General features: G+C 42.4%; 1 protein-coding gene across 4 annotated transcripts in view; it reads left to right on the forward strand.

The window, feature by feature from the left end:
* LOC135557668 (RAC-alpha serine/threonine-protein kinase-like) overlaps window positions 1–18,706 on the forward strand; it is a 75,292-nt gene that overhangs the window by 53,687 nt on the left and 2,899 nt on the right. For 3 of the 4 annotated variants that reach the window (XM_064991165.1, XM_064991167.1, XM_064991164.1), the window contains 11 exons: window positions 15,600–15,728; window positions 15,940–16,054; window positions 16,358–16,484; window positions 16,608–16,739; window positions 16,835–16,900; window positions 17,010–17,078; window positions 17,376–17,501; window positions 17,623–17,751; window positions 17,915–18,129; window positions 18,242–18,329; window positions 18,433–18,535. In XM_064991165.1, coding sequence (XP_064847237.1) covers window positions 15,600–15,728; window positions 15,940–16,054; window positions 16,358–16,484; window positions 16,608–16,739; window positions 16,835–16,900; window positions 17,010–17,078; window positions 17,376–17,501; window positions 17,623–17,751; window positions 17,915–18,129; window positions 18,242–18,329; window positions 18,433–18,535 — 1,299 coding nt within the window. The remainder of the gene's footprint in view (window positions 1–15,599; window positions 15,729–15,939; window positions 16,055–16,357; window positions 16,485–16,607; window positions 16,740–16,834; window positions 16,901–17,009; window positions 17,079–17,375; window positions 17,502–17,622; window positions 17,752–17,914; window positions 18,130–18,241; window positions 18,330–18,432; window positions 18,536–18,706) is intronic. The other variant, XM_064991168.1, reaches the window with a different exon arrangement.

Consider the following 18,706-nt stretch of genomic DNA (forward strand, 5'->3'; position numbering starts at 1 on the left):
AAAATTCATCAAACATACAAGTATTATACACCATTTTAAAGAAACTTCTTGTAAATTCAACCACAGTGTCCGATTTCAAAAAGGCTTTACTGCGAAAGCACATGCGATTATGTTAGGTCAGTGCCTAGTCACAGAACCATACAGACATTTTCCAGCCAAGGAGAGGGCTCACAAAAGTCAGAAATAGAAATTTAAATTAATCACTAACCTTTGATCTTCATCAGATAGCACTCAGGACTCCATGTTAGACAACAAATGTGTGTTTTGTTCGATAAAGTTAATCTTTGTCCAAATACCTCATTTGAAATTGATGCGTTATGTTCAGAAATGTATTGTCTCAAACAAACATTTGGTGAAAGTGCAGAGCCACATCAATTTACTCATCATAAACATTGATCTAAGATAATCGTGTTTAACATACGATTAAAGAAACTTCTCCTTAATGCAACTGCTGTCAGATTTCAAAAAGGCTTTATGGCAAAAGCACACTTTGCGATTATGTTAGATCAGCGCCTAGCCACAAACCATACAGCCATTTTCCAGCCAAGGAGAGGTGTCGCAAGTCAAAAATTGCATTAAAATGAATCACTTAACTTTGATCTTCATATGAAGGCACTCCCAGGTCTCCATGTTAGACAAATGTTTGTTTTGTTCGATAAAGTTCATCTTTATGTCCAAATTCCTCCTTTTTGTTCGCGTTTAGTCCTGTAATCCAAATGCGCGGGCACTAAGTCCAGACCAAAAGTCAGTTCGTAGAAACATGTCAAAAGATGTATAGAATCAATCTTTAGGATGTTTTTGTAATAAATCATCAATAATATTCCAACCAGACAATTCCTGTCTTTAGAAATGAAAAGGAACGGAGCTTGTGCGTGACTAAACTAAAGGCTTTCTGCAAGACCCCCAATTCAAACAGTTCTTATTTGCTCCCCCTTCACAGTAGAAGCCTGAAACGTTCTAAAGACTGACATCTAGTGGAAGCCTTAGGAAGTGCAATCTGACCCCATAGACACAGTATATTGGATAGGCAATCACTTGAAAAACTACAAACTTCAGATTTCCCACTTCCTGGATGGATTTCTCAGGTTTTTACCTGCCATATCAGTTATGTTATACTGAGACATTATTTTAACAGTTTTGGAAACTTTAGTGTTTTCTATCCAAATCTACTAATTATATGCATATCCTAGCTTCTGGATCTGAGTAGCAGGCAGTTTAATTTGGGCACGCTTTTCATCAAATTTTGAATGCTTCCCCCTACCCTAGTGAAGTTAAGGTCACAGTTATGATAACTTAGGACACTGAAGAGGCCTTTCTACTGACTGAAAAACACAAAAAAGATGCCCAGGGTCCCTGCTCATCTGTGAAAACATGCCTTAGGCATGCTGCAAGAAGGCATGACGACTGCAGATGTGGCCAGGGCAATAAATTGCAATGTCCGTACTGTGAGACGCCTAAGCACTACAGTGTGACAGGACGGACAGCTGATTGTCCTCGCAGTGGCAGACCACGTGTAACAACACCTGCACAGGATCTGAACATCACACCTGTGGGACAGGTACAGGATGGCAATAAAACTGCCCGAGTTACACCAGGAACGCACAATCTCTTTCTCCAGTGCTCAGACTGTCCACGAGAGGCTGGATTGAGGGCTTGTAGGCCTGTTGTAAGACAGGTCCTCACCAGACATCACCGGCATCAACATCACCTATGGGCACAAACCCACCGTAGCTGGACCAGACAGGACTGGCAAAATGTACTCTTCACTGACTAGTCACGGTTTTGTCTCACCGGTGGGTGATGGTCTGATTCGTGTTAATCCTCGAAGGAATGAGGAAGGAACGATTTGGAGGTGGAGGGTCCGTCATGGTCTGGAGCAGTGTCACAGCATCATTGGACTGTGTTTGTTGTCATTGCCTGCAATCTCAACGCTGTGTGTTACAGGGAAGACATCCTCATGCGGTAACCTTCCTGCAGGCTCATGCTGACATGACCCTCCAGCACGACAATGCCACCAGCCATACTGCTAATTCTGTGTGATTTCCTGCAAGACAGCAATGTCAGTGTTCTGCCGTGGCCAGCAAAGAACCCAGATCTCAATCCCATCGAGCACATCTGGGACCTGTTGGATCGGAGGTTGAGAGCTAGGGCCATTCCCTCCAGAAATGTCCGGGAGCTTGCAGGTGCCTTGGTGGAAGAGTGGGGTAACATCTCACAGCAAGAACTGGCAAATCTGATGCAGTCCATGAGGAGGAGATGCACTGCAGTACTTAATGCAGCTGGTGGCCAGATACTGTTTCTTTTGATTTTGACCCCCCCCCCCTGCCCTACTTTTGTTCAGGGACACATTATTCAATTTTTGTTAGTCACATGTCTGTGGAACTTATCAGTTTGTTAAATTTTATGTTCATGTTCATACAAATATTTACACGCTAAGTTTGCTGAAAATAAACGCAGTTGACAGTGAGAGGATGTTTCTTTTGTTGCTGAGTTTAGTTCATTTGATTAAAACACATAGGATGTGTCTTGAGAAAAGTGACCAATCGATTGGTCGAAAGAAAAGACTTATTCGAGAGAATTTTTGTTGTAGGGCACAGCCTTAATTCTACACATTTTGGCATGAGGTGGAGAGAAAGTTGTACAGTTGTAAAGCTATACTGTACAAAAATAGAAACTCAACAAGATTTTACTTAGTTACAGTTCATAAAACGTATGTGCACTTTTTTTTTCAAAATAATGCCATGGAATTCTAAGCAAAACTTGCCTGTTAAAATAAACTAGTGTAGCCCACAGTCATATGGCATAGCCATATCCTGGCCTAACATATGGACCACTCAAAGTATGCTATTCTGTTCTTCTGAAATAGACTACATTTTCTTCATATCATGTTTGTTTAGACCTGTCTAAATTAAATAATGGATTTATTGTGATGGTGTAAGCTATATTACATGGATTTATTAGACTTTTTAAAATTTAGATATTCCAAAAGGTCTGCATCATTGGCTATGTGTGGAAGCCAGGAGATGCTAAACATGTTTTATGCTAATTAACTGTCGATTTACTGTGAGATCAGCAGTTATTTTCTTGACAATCACCGGCTGACAATTTCATGACCGCCACAGCCCTAGGCATGGATCAGAAAGCCAGTCAGTATCTGCTGTGGCCACCATTTGCTCCATGCAGCATAACACCTCCATAGCATAGAGCTAATCAGGCTGTGGATTATGGAATGTTGTCACACTCCTCTTCAATGGCTGTGCAAAGTTGCTAGATATTAACGGGAACTGGAACATGCTGTCGTGCATGCCAGTCCCAAGCATCCCAAACATGCTCAATGGGTGACATGTCTGGGTATGCAGGCCATGGAAGAACTGGTACATTTTCAGCTTCCAGGAATTGTGTACAGATCCTTGTGACATGGAGCTATGCATTATCATGCTGAAACATGAGGTGGATGAATGGCACGACAATGGGCCACAGGAACTTGTCACTGTATATGTCTGCATTCAAATTGTCATTGATAAAATGCAATTGTGTTGTCTGTAGCTTATGCCTGCCCATACCATAACCCCACCGCCACCATGGGGCACTGTTCACAACATTGACATCAGCAAACTGCTCGCCCACACGGTGCCATACACGTTTTCAGCGGTTGCGAGGCTGGTTGGACGTACTGCTGAATTCTCTAAAACGGCGGTTTATGGTAGAGAAATTAACATTAAATTCTCTGGCAACAGATATGGTGGACATACCTCCAGTCAGCATGCCAATTGCACTCTATCTGAACTTGAGGCATCTGTGGCATTGTGTTGTGATAAAACGGTACATTTTATAGTGCTCTTGTTGTCCCCAGCACAAGCTGCACCTTTGTAATGATCATGTTTAATTGGCTTTTTGATATGCCACACCTGTCAGGTGGCTGGATTATCCTGGAAAAGTAGAAATGCTCAAAAACAGGGATGTAAAATAATAAAATAATTGTGCAACAAATTTGAGAGATTAGCTTTGCATATTGGGATATTTTATTTAATCTCCTGAAACATGGGACTAACACCTTTATATTTTTGATAAGTGTAGTTTCCTACAATTCTACATATTTTTCCAAGGCTTATGCAGTGTTCTTATGTGACTCAAACAGTGACTCAATCATTATAGCAAAATCAATGGGGGGGGGGCATGAAATTTTGAATTTTATTCTCCCCGAATGGCTACTTTTTATTTTATTTGGGTTGTTAGTTCTCAAAGATGATCTTATAATTGGATAGCGACATTGACTTTTCTATATACTTTCTGGTTTTAGTCGTTTTCAGTTTACACTGAATCTTTTCCCATCTCTTGAATATATATTTTTTTTAATGATACAGTACCAGTCAAAAGTTTGGACACGTACTCATTCCAGGGTTTTTCTTTATTTGTATTATTTTCTACATTGTACAATAGTGAATACATCACAACTATGAAATAACATATGGAATCATTCTCTTAACCAGCTTCATGAGTTAGTCACCTGGAATGCATTTCAATTAACAGGTGTGCCTTAAGTGAATTTGTGGGATTTCTTTCCTTGTATCAGTTGTGTGGTGACACGGTAGGGTTGGAATACAGAAGTTATCACTATTTGGTAAAAGACCAAGTCCATATTATTGCAAGAACGGCTCAAATAAGCAAAGAGAAACATTACTTTAAGACATGAAGGTCTGTAAATCCGGAACATTTCAACAACTTTGACAGTTTCTTCAAGTGCAGTTGAAAACCATCAAGCACTATGATGTAACTGGCTCTCATGAAGACCGTTACAAGAAAGGAAGACCCAGAGGTACCTCTAATGAACTTATCCTCTGCAGTAGTTAACTGCAGCCCAAATAAATACTTCCGAGTTCAAGTTAGATACATCAACTGTTTAGAGGAGACTGCGTGAATCAGGCTTCCATGGTAGAATTGCTGCAAAGAAACCACTACTAAAGGACACCAATAAGAAGACCTGTTTGGGCCATTAGTGGGCTTAGTCCCACTAATTTGTTTTTCAACAGGACAATGACCCAACACACCTTCAGGCTGTGTAAGGGCTATTTGACCAAGAAGGAGAGTGATGGAGTGCTGCATAAGATGACCTGGCTTCCACAATCCCCTGACCTCAACCCAATTGAGATGGTTTGGGATGAGTTGGACCACGGAGTGAAGAAGAAGCAGCCAACAAGACCTCAGCATATGTGGGAACTCCTTCAAGACTGTTGGAAAAACATTCCAGGGGAAGCTGGTTGAGAGAATGGCAAGAGTGCAAAGCTGTCAAGGCAAATACTTTGATTTGACCCTTTTTTGGGTTACTACATGTGTTATTTCATAGTTTGTCTTCACTATCATACAATGTAGAAAATAGTAAAATTAAAGAAAAACCCTTGAATGAGTAGGTGTGTCCAAACTTTTGCCTCTTACTGGATAATCTTTGGGGGACTGGTGCCCACGTCTTAGCAGCAGCAGCAGCCTGGCGCTGCAAAATCAATATAGGGGAAACACTGAGGGTTATGCTCGTTAAAGCACTGAATGGCAGCCACCTAATTTAAACAGGCCAAGCATACCAGTCATGTCTCATCTGTATGGTTGACAACATGCTGAGCTGATTTGTATGTGCTGAAAATGAGGTGTATAAATTTTGCCTGAATGACACAAAATCATGTCAAGTATCTTGGGTCCATTAAATAGGGCTGTATTTTAGTGTGAGGTGATTTAAGTACACAATATTTACTGGATGGTATTCAAAGGTGTTCTCTTATGGGATTGGTTCCATCACAGCAGACAGAGCGTGGACTTTCCCACTATTCCAGGGATAATCAAAGCCACGGATGGCTGCTTGGATGACCTCCCTGTGATTCTTTTCACGTTGAAACACGGCAGGGGCCTGAGCCAAGGAGTTAGTCACCCACTGGAAAAGCCTACTCTGAGGGAAAAACATCTGGATTCCCTGGAACGCATCCACCCTTCCCTTTAGCCAATCTCTCAACATGGCTAGGAGTCCTCCGATTCCAATCAAATGAGTCATACAAGATGAAGGAGAAACAAGATAGTTTGGATGTGACTCAAATCACCACTGGAAAGACGTATTCTTATATCCCAGCTTCAGCCTAAATTCTGTTTTAGTATCCTGGCAGCTGGTTTGTCCCTGACATGGGACTAACCTCACGGCTAGTCGAAGTAGCCACACCCATGTTGAAGGCAGCAGACCACACCCTTTAGCCTGCAGCTGTGTGGCTTGCGATGGTGTGCCACTCTTGCCTGATCAAAGCATTCCATTTGTGAATGTTGCAGAGATGGATACACCAGGATCTGTCTGTAGAGATTGGCAGTTAGTTGGGGGAGGGTGGCCATGGTTGTCAGCCAGGCCATCCAGTACCTTCCTTACCAAAAACCTCAGACCCAGTGTGGTTGAACACACTGTGGAGTGAGTTGAGGAATCTTGAGCAGTGGTTGTAAGGCTGAGACATACTTGTGGTGTTGGCTCCTCTCAACACTTACATGTGGATGAGAAATGTGTGCTGAGTTAGTGCTGTACGTGTACATTTGATTACTGTGCCACCTTGTGTTAACAAGGCCTAGCATTAGGCTCATAGATGCTTGCAAATGGGACCACTGACCAGAAGACTACTGGACCACTGTTGCTTGTGTTTGAATGGAAAAGACCAGAGACAGCTGACATCTGACTGCTGTTTTGACCCACTTGTCTTAGTCTAGACAGGAAGTGTGCGGGTCTACCCACATTCATTCTGCTCACAAGCAATTTTCATGCAATACTATTTTCAGAGTGATATTAACAAAGTGTAAGCACACTATGCATACATAGATTGATTGCTTTGCCAATAAAGGTACTTGTTTAATTTGCTGCTTTTGTAGCTATCTACATACAACGCTATAGTTTACACGTATTCAACTCCTCTTTTAGAAGAGACTACCTAAGACAACCAGACGGGCGGGAGGAGGAAGTGAATTCTTATTATAAGCCACACACAGTTCCTTTTGAAACCACATCCTCCTCCTAACCCAGGCTGCAATGGCATCTCTTATCTGCCCTGTCACTGTACCACCGGGCTTAGCCACTGGCTTCCTGCCTGCTTGGGTAGCTATAAATGATTTATTCATTATTAGTTTTAATCTCAATTGTTTACTGGGTCTCTCTCCTTTAACCTCGAATGCATTGATCTGCCACTAGGGTGGAGGCAGATTTATGTAGTGTTGCAAAGGTAGAGTATATTACTGCTAACTGTAATTTTATCACAACATTTAGTGGCCTTTTGGGTACTTCAGATAATCACATGTCTATCTCTGGCCCTCTGTGGCCTCATCACATGTAAAATAAATATAAAATAAGATTTTAAAAATAGAATGACAAAGCTGTAAAACATTATCCTAAATATAAACCATCAACTTAGTGAATAGCATTGCTGTTTAATGTGAGTGTTTCAGCATGAAATGTACTTGGTTTAAAAACATGTCATTGTAAATGCTTTGGTGCCAAAACTGGTGGCAGTTGTGGAAAAAGTAAATAGTTGGAAGGGTTAATTGAAAATAATGCTGTTGTTGATTCGATGCTTTTTACATTTTCTCTTGAATCATCATATGTAAACAAATGAATACATTTTTATAAAGGTTCAAATATAAATTACCAGTTAATTACCGAAAGTTTTGGTAAATTACCTGAAGTTTAGGCCTAGGTGTTTGTGAGTCTAGACGGGAACCATACAACAATTAATATATAGAGATGGGTTGTCTTTAGACAGGTTGGCTGTTATTAAGCAAATAAAATGACACGTGCGCAACTGAGGCAAAACAGACTGGGATGGCTTGAATTGTTGACAACGTGTAAACTATATTTCGTCTACAATGTTTATTGAAAACATTACATTTGCACAATGTCTCTCAAATCCATCGCTACAGTTGTTGGTTAGCTAGCGAATTTTAGCCATATTAGCATCAATATGACATACTATTCCCCACATGGCAGCAGCATGTCATTGTTGCTAGCTGTTCAGAAACACGGACTTCTGCCCCCAGTGATGCCAATTTAGCGATTTTGTTGCTAGATTTTGCAACTTTTCAGACTACCCTGGCAACTTTTTGTTGCACCTAGTGTAACGGATGTGAAACGGCTAGCTCAGTTAGCGGTGCGCGCTAAATAGCGTTTCAATCGGTGACGTCACTTGCTCTGAGACCTTGTAGTAGTTCCCCTTGCTCTGGAAGGGCCGCGGCTTTTGTGGAGCGATGGGTAACGACGCTTCGAGGGTGACTGTTGTTGATGTGTGCAGAAGGTCCCTGGTTCGCGCCCGGGTATGGGCGAGGGGACGGTTTAAAATTATACTGTTACACTAGCAACAAATGTAGCTACTTTTAAAAATGTATTTGAACTTTTAGCAACTTTTGAAAATGACTCATGTTCACATGCACGCATTTTCCCTTTAAATGACACAAACGTTTTCTGTCAGTCACAACACGTGCCTGGCTGCAAAAAATGCATTATGAGTGAAGTCAGCAGCAGGAGGCCAGGAGCAATTCCTGCAAATTGCAAATCATTGTTGGCTGACTGCAGCAGCAGTAGCACGGGTTTGACGAGCCAAACCTAATGAATATAGTTGGTAACGAATGTTTGATCTTGAACAGAACTTACATCAATCAACATTGTATAGCCAGAAGTACAGAAAAGAGTGGGAGTCTGTACCTGAACAAAAGTCAAATCATATGTTTGCAGAGATGGCCAAGTCAATTTGAGTAACGTTATTGTGTATTCTACGTAATGACAGTTTTACGTTTTTACGCAATGACATCAACGACATTTATCAACCTTGAGCAACATCAACCTGCCTCGAGCAACTTAGCCTGAAAATGAGTTGTCAACACTGTCTGCCCCATAGAAGCGTGGGCATCAGATTCGTGATATTGTCAGCTAACCACTCTGTAAGGCAACAGCTTGTTAATTAGCTCACTCATGCCCAAAGGAGCATCATGTGCACCTGCAGCTGTGTGAAACCATCCATGTCCATGCCACACGCATAATTTTATAAAATTTAAATTGGCTCGTGTACAGTATATTCGTTTAGTATTTTATCACATGCGTACCGCATAAAGAGCCTTTTAGAGTGGAAACTGCCAGACAGCGCGAGAGTTGCTGCTACAGCATCTCAAATAGCAAATGCATAGGCAACAGAAGGCAGGCTTCATCAGCGCGAGGCAGAATGCATTTTAAAAACATGCTTAAAGTTTTACTACATATGAGGCACGTCTTACCTTGTTTCAAAGTAGCCTAGACAAAATCAGACCGTATCCGTAGAGGCAAATATTTTATATAAACTGTATTTCATTGTCCAGTAGCACAATCTTAGTCATATTAGATCTCCCTTCTTTCGAAATTCAGGTATTTCACATTAAACTGTTAGCATGTGTGGGGAGCTTTTGAGGACTGTGTTTTACTGCTAATTGCATTATACTGCGAACACCGACAGCGTCGTTGTATTTTGTTACACCAGAATTCCATTAATTTCAAATGAAACACTGCGTTTGCGTTGCAGAGGCAGTTGCAGTGCGTTCGGTGTGGTGCATACTTTGGATTTCTCGAACGTATGCGTCAAACTATGTGTAGATTGCTTGACAGAAATTGTTGTAGAAAGTGAATGTTGAACTATTGTTGCATACATATTCAGATTATGGCGTATACTATTTTGCGCAAAATGCTGTCGGTGTGTTCGAAGCGTTATGGAACGAACATACATGCGTAACCCAATTTGTAAGTCGCTCTGGATAAGAGCGTCTGCTAAATGACTTAAATGTAAATGTAGCCTACTGACTTGTGCGCATTGCTGCTCTTATAATGTAAATACATAATAGTTTGTCAGCATTTTAAGCAACAGTTTCTGATCTGTTGCATCATTCATCCCCCTCACAACTGTCTGTGTGTTTGGAATAGGTTATCTCTTTCTCGCCAAGCTGACCAGTAGAATAGGTTAACTTTTCTACTATGGGGCGATAGGCTAGTGATTTTGCTGTTCGTTGCTTGATCGTGATCTTAGACCTTTATAGTGCCATCTGCGCAAACCATATTTCTGAGATATTGAGCATCAACATTTTCACATCTCAGAACTATATTATTTTTTCATCACCCATTTAAGGTCCACTTTTTTTTAAAGGTACCTAAAGTGCAGAGTATCAAAATCCTCGCTGTCGCTCCCTTTTTTAAAATGTTTTTTTTTTTTTTTTTACTGGTGCAATCACAGAGAACCTTATAGCTCTGAAATGTCAATCTGGGTTCAGCCTTAAAGTTCTATCTGACACTTCTGAATTAGACATGTTCTGTTTTTAAGAAGACTAGCTATTTGAATACATACATAAATGATAGAATAACTCTTAACAAGATGGAGTCAGATCACATCAAATACATTAGGAAATGTATTATGATAATCAGATGAATTACTGTCATTACCAAACAATTATTTTCTGATTTAATTTCATTTTTTGCTTGCATGCCATTATTGCTGGCAAGACTAGTTTAGACCATACTTGGTGGGAGATGGCAAAGATATGCTGATTGGTACATCTGTATTTGTTCAGGCTTGTGATTGGATTACAGATAAACCCATTTGAACTTGGCACTAAAAGGTTCTAACTTTCCAGTACATTTTTTTCACAAATGTACTTTTCAAATAAACTAAGTTCACAGACATGAAGAACCATCTAAAGATCAGTTATGTGACTAACTCATTTTTGACAATGTTCAGTACCTTAATACAAAGGTCTCAACATGTAAAATATATATTAAATAATCAAATAAGATGACATCTGTAAAACATGATCCTAAATATAAACCAACTCAGTGAATACCATTCAAACAAAATGTTCTTTGTTGCATGCTTAGTCTCCACCTGTTCACAAACAGTGAAATACTTACGTGTGCTTTTCCAACTATGCAGAGTTGAAGATAGAAAAGGGGGCCATACTCATCACCCTCTGGAGCACCTTATGGTGAATAACAAGTAAAAAATATAGCATTGTTATATACAAGGAGTACCAGTACCGAGTCGATGTGCAGGGGTACAAGTTCATTGTTGTAGTAGCTATGTACATTTGGTAGTGGGTAAAGTGACTAGGCAACAGGGTAGATAAGACCGTAGCAGCAGTGTGTGTTAGGGTGTCAGTATAAGTCTGTGTGCACATTCTCAGTGCAAAAGTTTGTTTAAAAAAGGTCAATGCATGTAGTTTGGTTAGCCATTTTGATTTGCTAATTAGCAGCCTTGTTTAGCAGTCTTATAGCTTGGTGGTAGAAGCTGTTCAGGGTCCTGTTGGTTCCAGACTTGGTGCACTAGTACCGCTTGCCGTGCGGTAGCAGAGCAAACGGACTGTGGCTGGCGTCTGACCATTTTTTTGGGCCTTCCTCTGAAACCACCACGTGCATACTGATGCCTTACACACACTCAAACTCCCCACATACGCTGCTGCTACTGTCTTATCTAACCTGTTTCCTAGTCACTTACCTACAGTAGACCTCCCGAGTGGTGCAGTGGTCTAAGGCACTGCATCGCAGTTGTTAGCTGTGCCACGAGAGATCCTGGTTCGAGTCCAGGCCTTTTCCTCCGACACAATGGTGCGGCTAGCTTCAGGGTTAAGTGGGCATTGTCAAGAAGCAGTGCGGCTTGGTTGGGTTGTGTTCCTGAGGATGCATGGCTCTCAATATTCGCCTCTCCCGAGTCCGTATGGGAGTTGCAGCGATGGGACAAGACTAAAAGTTTTTTTTTTAAATGCATACAGTGCATTCGGAAAGTACTCAGACCCCTTTTTCAATATTTTGTTACAGCCTTAACCGGTTAATTGATTAAATTCCCCCCCCCCCCCCCACACACACACATCAATCTACACAGAATACCCCATGATTACAAAGCAAAAATAGATTTGTAGATATTTTTCCAAATGTATTAGAAAATAAAAACGTACAAGTATTCAGACCCTTAGTACTTTGTTGAAGCACCTTTGGCTACGATTACAGCCTGGTCTTCTTGGATATGACGCTACAAACTTGCACACCTGTATTTGGGGAGTTTCTCACATTATTCTCTGCCGATCCTCTCAAGCTCTGTCAAGTTGGATGGGGAGTGTCGCTGCACAGCTATTTCACAACAACTACCTTATACACAGAAGTGTAAAGGAATGAATATGTACATATAAATCTATGGATGAGCGATGGCCAAACGGCATAGGCACGATGCAGTAGGTAGTATAGAGTACATTATACACATATGAGATGAGTAATGTAGGGTATAGTGGCATTGTTTAAAGTGACTAGTGATACATTTATTCAAGTGGGTAGAGATTTGAGTCAGTATGTTGGCAGCAGCCACTCAATGTTAGTGATGGCTGTTTACCAGTCTGATGTCTTTGAGACAGAAGCTGTTTTTAATCTCTCGGTCCCAGCTTTGATGCACTTGTACTGACCTCGCCTTTTGGATGATAGCGGGGTGAACAGGCAGTGGCTCGGGTGGTTGTTGTTCTTGATGATCTTTTTGGCCTTCCTGTGACATCAGGTGGTGTAGGTGTCCTGGAGGGCAGGTAGTTTGCCCTCGGTGATGCGTTGTGCAGACCTCACTACCCTCTGAACAGACCAACAGTTGAGGTTGAAGAGGCGCTGTTGCGCCTTCTTCACCATGATGTCTATGTGGGTGGACCAATTCAGTTTGTCCATGATGTGTACGCCTAGGAACTTTAACCTTCCTCCTTCTCCACTACTGTCCCATCAATGTGTATAGGGGGGTGCTCCCTCCGCTGTTTCCTGAAGTCCACGATCATCTCCTTTGTTTTGTTGACATTGAGTGGGAGGTTATTTTCCTGACACCACACTCCGAGGGCCCTCACCTCCTCCCTGTAGGCCGTCTCGTCTTTGTTGGTAATCAAGCCTACCACTATAGTGTTGTCTGCAAACTTGATGATTTGAGTTGGAGGCGTGCATGGCCATGCAGTCATGGGTGAACAGGGAGTACAGGAGAGTGCTGAGAACACATCCTTGTGAGGCCCCAGTGTTGAGGATCAGCGGGGTGGAGATGTTGTTGCCTACCCTCACCACCTGGGGGTGGCCTGTCGGAAAGTCCAGGACCCAGTTGCACAGGGCTGGGTCGAGACCCAGGGTCTCGAGCTTAATGACAAGTTTGGATGGTACTATGGTGTTAAATGCTGAGCTGTAATTGATGAACAACATTCTTACATAGGTATTCCTCTTGTCCAGATGGGTTAGGGCGGTGTGATTGCGTCGCCTGTGGATCTATTGGGGCGGTAAGCAAATTGGAGTGGGTCTAGGATGTAGGGTGGAAGTGATATGATCCTTGACTAGTCTTGACTAGTCAAAGCACTTCATGATGACTGAAGTGAGCGCTACGGGGCGATAGTCGTTTAGCTCCGTTACCTTAGCATTCTTGGGAACAGGAACAATGGTGGCCATCTTGAAGCATGTGGGAACAGCAGACTGGGATAGGGATTGATTGAATATGTCCGTAAACACTCCAGCCAGCTGGTCTGCACTCTGAGGGCGCGGCTAGGTATGCCGTCTGGGCCGGCAGCCTTGCGAGGGTTAACATGTTTAAATGTTTTACACACGTTGGCTGCGGTGAAGGAGAACCTGGCTGCAGGTTTTGGTAGTGGGATGTGGCACTGTAATGTCCTCAAAGCGAGCAAAGAGGGCGTTTAGTTTGTCTGGGAGCAAGACATCAGTGTCCGCTACGAGGCTGGTTTTATTTTTGTAGTCCGTGATTGTCTGTAGACCCTGCCACATACGTCTCGTGTTTGAACTGTTGAATTGCGACTCCACTTTGTCTCTATACTGACGCTTAGCTTGGTTGATTGCTTTGTGGAGGGAATAGCTGCACTGTATTCGGTCATGTTTCAGGTCACCTTGCCATGATTAAAAGCAGTGGCTCGCGCTTTCAGTTTTGCGTGAATGCTGCCATCAATCCACTGTTTCTTTATATAGATAGGCGTGTGCCTTTCCAAATCATGTCCCATCAATTGAATGTACCACAGGTGGTCTCAAATTGTAGAAAGTAACATCTCAAGGATGATCAATGCAAACGGGATGCACCTGAGCTCAATTTAGTCACATAGCAAAGGGTCTGAATACTAAAGGTATTTCTGTTTTTCTATTTTTTTATCAACATTCTAAAGACCTGTTCACTTTGTCATTATGGGGTATTGTGTGTAGATTAAGGAAAAACATTGATTTTAATCAATTCTAGAAGAGGCTATAATGTAACAGAATGTGGAAAGTTTAAGGTTTAAATACTTTCCGAAATCATTGTATATTTATAAAGCTACCTCGTTTACCTCACATTGCTGCACATCGATTCGGGTACAAATACTCCCTGTATATAGCCTGTATATAGCCATGCTATTTTTCTCATTAGTTATACCTCGTTATTTTAATTTTTTTACTGTTGGAAAAGGACCCGTAAGTAAGCTTTTCGCTGTTAGTCTGTAGCCTGTTGTTTATGAAGCATGTGACAAATACAATTTCATCTTTTTATGTGTGTGTGTGGATTTCTGCATGAAATAGCCTTTTTTTTCTTCACACTTAATTTTCTTTAAATGTTTTGGCACCAAAATGTTGAAAAAATGAAAGTAATTGAAAGTAATGCCATTGTTGATTTTTAGATGCTGTTTTCAATTAGGCTTTTCTCTTGAAACCTATGGACAATATTGACACAGAGAAATAAATAAAACAATTCTATATACGACTACAATTAGAAAGAAAAAAAGTTTAAATTACCAAGTTGCCATAAATTACCGCAAGTTTAACCCTAGGCCTATGTGTTTGCAAAGATATGGGTTTCAGATGAGTGGCATTGGTAAGTGAGTCTGGACAGGCACCATGCAACAACACTTAATATGTATGGATTGTCTTTTATAAGGCAACAGCTTGTTCCTTAGGTCACTTTGCCCTAGGAGCATCACACACCCATCTGCTTTAGTCTCTAGACATGAAGTGTGCGTGTGAAATGAAACTGTTTTTCGAAGATTCCAATCATCTTATCGCCCTTATTGAGCATTAACAGATGAGTCAGCAGCAGCAGCACTGACACTACACTTGATTAGGGTGTCATTTTTCTCTAAATGTGCTGTTCGTGTGTCACTTCCTGTTTTCTAGAATATGGTTGTTGATTACCAGAAGTACCCGTAGTTGCGGTTATAAAAATAAATGAAAAACATATCGGAGACCCTGTTTACTAGCTGCCTGTCTTAAAGGTACAGTACAGGAAGTCAGTACAACAGATACACACAGTGCAAAGAGGAGATACAAAAAATAGAAATGGCCTTTGAGGGGAAGTTCTGTTTTTGTCGAAACCACCAGGACAAATGCCTCAGAAGTTTGCGGTCAACCAAACTCGGTCCTTCTCTCACACACTTGTCCAACATGCCCAACATGCTATCATTACTAGCTCCCCCTAGGGTTAGCGATAGCTCAGTGCTCTTATGGCTCTTCAGACTGGGTTAGGATTTCACTGACAGGTTGAGTAATCTCCTTTCTGATGTTATACATGCAATTGGCTGAAGGGTATCTGTTAAATGTTTCTCTCGCTTCCTCTCAGGAGAGTACATAAAGACCTGGAGACCCAGGTATTTCTTGCTGAAGAGAGACGGTACGTTCATCGGGTACAAGGAGCGACCGCAAGACGTCGACCAACTGGAGACACCACTCAATAACTTCTCAGTAGCACGTAAGGCAACCCCCTGACACTCTCCCCCCCCCCATCACAATATTTAACACACAAATTGAGCAGTACATCCCCACTCAGGTCCTGAAGTACCTCAGAGGTTGTACATTTTTGTTCTCGGCCTGCACTACATTCTATGCATTCCTGATGGTTCACCACATGACATATCTCGCTCTCGTTCCTGGTCTCTCCCTCTGTTTTTCCTTATGACCAGCAGAATGTCAGCTGATGAAGACTGAGCGACCCAAGCCCAACACATTCATCATCCGCTGCCTACAGTGGACCACTGTCATAGAACGCACCTTCCATGTGGAGAGCCCAGAGGATAGGTAGGTTACACACAGTCTTGTACAGCTAACATTGTGGGGGGACACAATTCAGTCCTATAAATCCTATTTTCCCCAAACCTAACCTGTACTCTTACCCTAGCTCCTAACCTTAAAACTAACCCTAACACTAATTCTAACCTTAACCCTAAACCCCCTAGAAATAACATTTGACCTTATGGAGACTAACAATGTCCCCAGTTGCTCAAATTGTTGTTTACTATTCTTGTGGGGACTTCTGGTCAAAAAAAAAAAAACATGCCACACACACGTAGTCATCCTACCTCTGGTTCCCTCCGTCCTCAGGGAGCAGTGGACAAAGGCCATCCAGGAGGTGGCTGATGGGCTGCAGAAACAGGAGGAGGAGAGGATGGACTCCTCACCAGACCCCATGGACATGGAGATGTACCTCACCAAGCCCAAACTCAAAGTGGTGCGTGCACCTAACCCTCTGTTCTCAGCATTTGTGTTGCTGTAAGGCAAATACCAGAGGCAGGGTTTTTGATATGGTAAAATACAGTGTATCCAACTCTGTTTTTAACACTTTGTCTCCTAGACTATGCACGACTTTGAATACCTCAAACTCTTGGGAAAAGGCACTTTTGGGAAGGTTATCCTGGTGAAGGAAAAAGCAACCGGAAAATACTACGCTATGAAAATCCTCAAGAAAGAAGTGATTGTGGCAAAAGTGAGTAGACGAGTGTGTGTGTGTGCGTGCGCCTAGTCTGTGTATACTGGTATTTCCTTTTCTTGGATCAAGCTCATCTCCTTAGTCTTCTCTAGGATGAAGTAGCACACACTCTCACTGAAAACAGAGTACTGCAGAACTCCAAACACCCCTTCTTAACGGTGAGAGACCATTCCATTGGTGTGCAACAAACTCTGTTCCCTCTGTTTACTCTTATACTAATATAAATCGGTAACCTAATTGTGCTCTTCCTTCATCCGCTCCATAAAGGGTCTGAAGTACTCCTTCCAGACGCACGACCGCTTGTGTTTCGTCATGGAGTACGCCAATGGAGGAGAGGTGAGTACTTTGTTACATTTTACCTGATGTAAAGGCCTTATCGGTGAGGTGAAATACTCAGAACATTGCAGATGGACTGTAATGAATAGAGTGGACGTGATTCCTTGTCTTTTTTAAAAATTGTACCTTTATTTAACTAGGCAAGTCGGTTAAGAACAAATTCTTATTTTCAATGACGATCTTACATGGTAGACGATCATATGATGGTGAACTTAATACCGGTAAGGTTGGGGGAAATGGTTCGGATTTATGTGACTGTAAATTGAATTGACACAATAACCATCTCTTTCAACCCAGCTGTTCTTCCACCTATCACGAGACCGTGTGTTCTCCGAGGAGAGGGCCCGGTTCTACGGAGCGGAGATCGTGTCAGCGCTGGACTACCTCCACTCGGAGAAGAACGTGGTTTACAGGGACCTGAAGGTGACTTAGGGAGTCGTGAAAACATTTCGCAATGGAAAATACAAATGTGTTTTTATTAAACAAGTTCAAGAAGGAACCTCCCTGTTCTCAAACTCACCTTGTGAAACCCTCTCTACTGTAGCTGGAAAACCTGATGCTGGACAAAGACGGCCACATAAAGATCACAGACTTTGGCCTGTGTAAGGAGGGCATCAAGGACGGGGCCACCATGAAGACCTTCTGTGGGACACCAGAGTATCTGGCCCCGGAGGTAAACACCTACCCATCAACCCTTTCCTTCAACTGATCGAAAACTATCAGGGAATCAGGACCACTACCATAGACATAGGGAGGAGGTTAGAAAGCCCTTCCAAAGGATCTACCACCCACCTGTACATGACGCTCATGTTCTACCTCCCCTTTCCAACACACAGGTGCTGGAGGACAATGACTACGGCCGTGCTGTGGACTGGTGGGGTCTGGGTGTGGTCATGTATGAGATGATGTGCGGTCGGCTGCCCTTCTACAACCAGGACCATGAGAAGCTGTTTGAGCTAATCCTGATGGAGGAGATCCGCTTTCCGAGAACCCTGGGCCCCGAGGGAAAGTCCCTGCTCTCTGGCCTGCTCAAGAAGGACCCCAAGCAGAGGTAAGGTGTGTGTGTGTGTGTGTGTGTGTGTGTGTGTGTGTGTGTGTGTGTGTGTGTGTGTGTGTGTGTGTGTGTGTGTACACACTGACTTTGTGTGTATTCCTCTCTTTAGGTTAGGTGGAGGGCCTGATGACGCCAAGGAGATAATGCAGCACAAGTTCTTTGCTGGGATCGAGTGGCAAGATGTGTACGAGAAGAAGGTATCGTATCCTAAGCTTTCTATTTGTTGTCATTGTTCTCATGGTGATGGCAAGTGTTATGACAGGCAGGTGCCCACTCATGACTCTTCCCCTTTCCTCTCAGCTGGTCCCGCCATTCAAGCCCCAGGTCACCTCGGAAATAGACACCCGCTATTTTGACGTGGAGTTCACCGGGCAGACCATCACCATTACTCCTCCAGGACAAGGTACCGTCCCTCCCAACTCAACAAAACGTTGCTTAAAGATTAAATGGATTTATGGGACATCAACTCCCCTTAGTTGACTTAGCAGTGTTTATACTACTAGATAATCCACAATTTGACCTTGTTTTGTTTTTTTTTTGCTTTGGAAGATGAATGTTACTTTTTAATGATTTG

The sequence above is a fragment of the Oncorhynchus masou genome, chromosome 16 (genome assembly GCF_036934945.1).
Source record: "Oncorhynchus masou masou isolate Uvic2021 chromosome 16, UVic_Omas_1.1, whole genome shotgun sequence".
Classification (NCBI taxonomy): domain Eukaryota; kingdom Metazoa; phylum Chordata; class Actinopteri; order Salmoniformes; family Salmonidae; genus Oncorhynchus; species Oncorhynchus masou.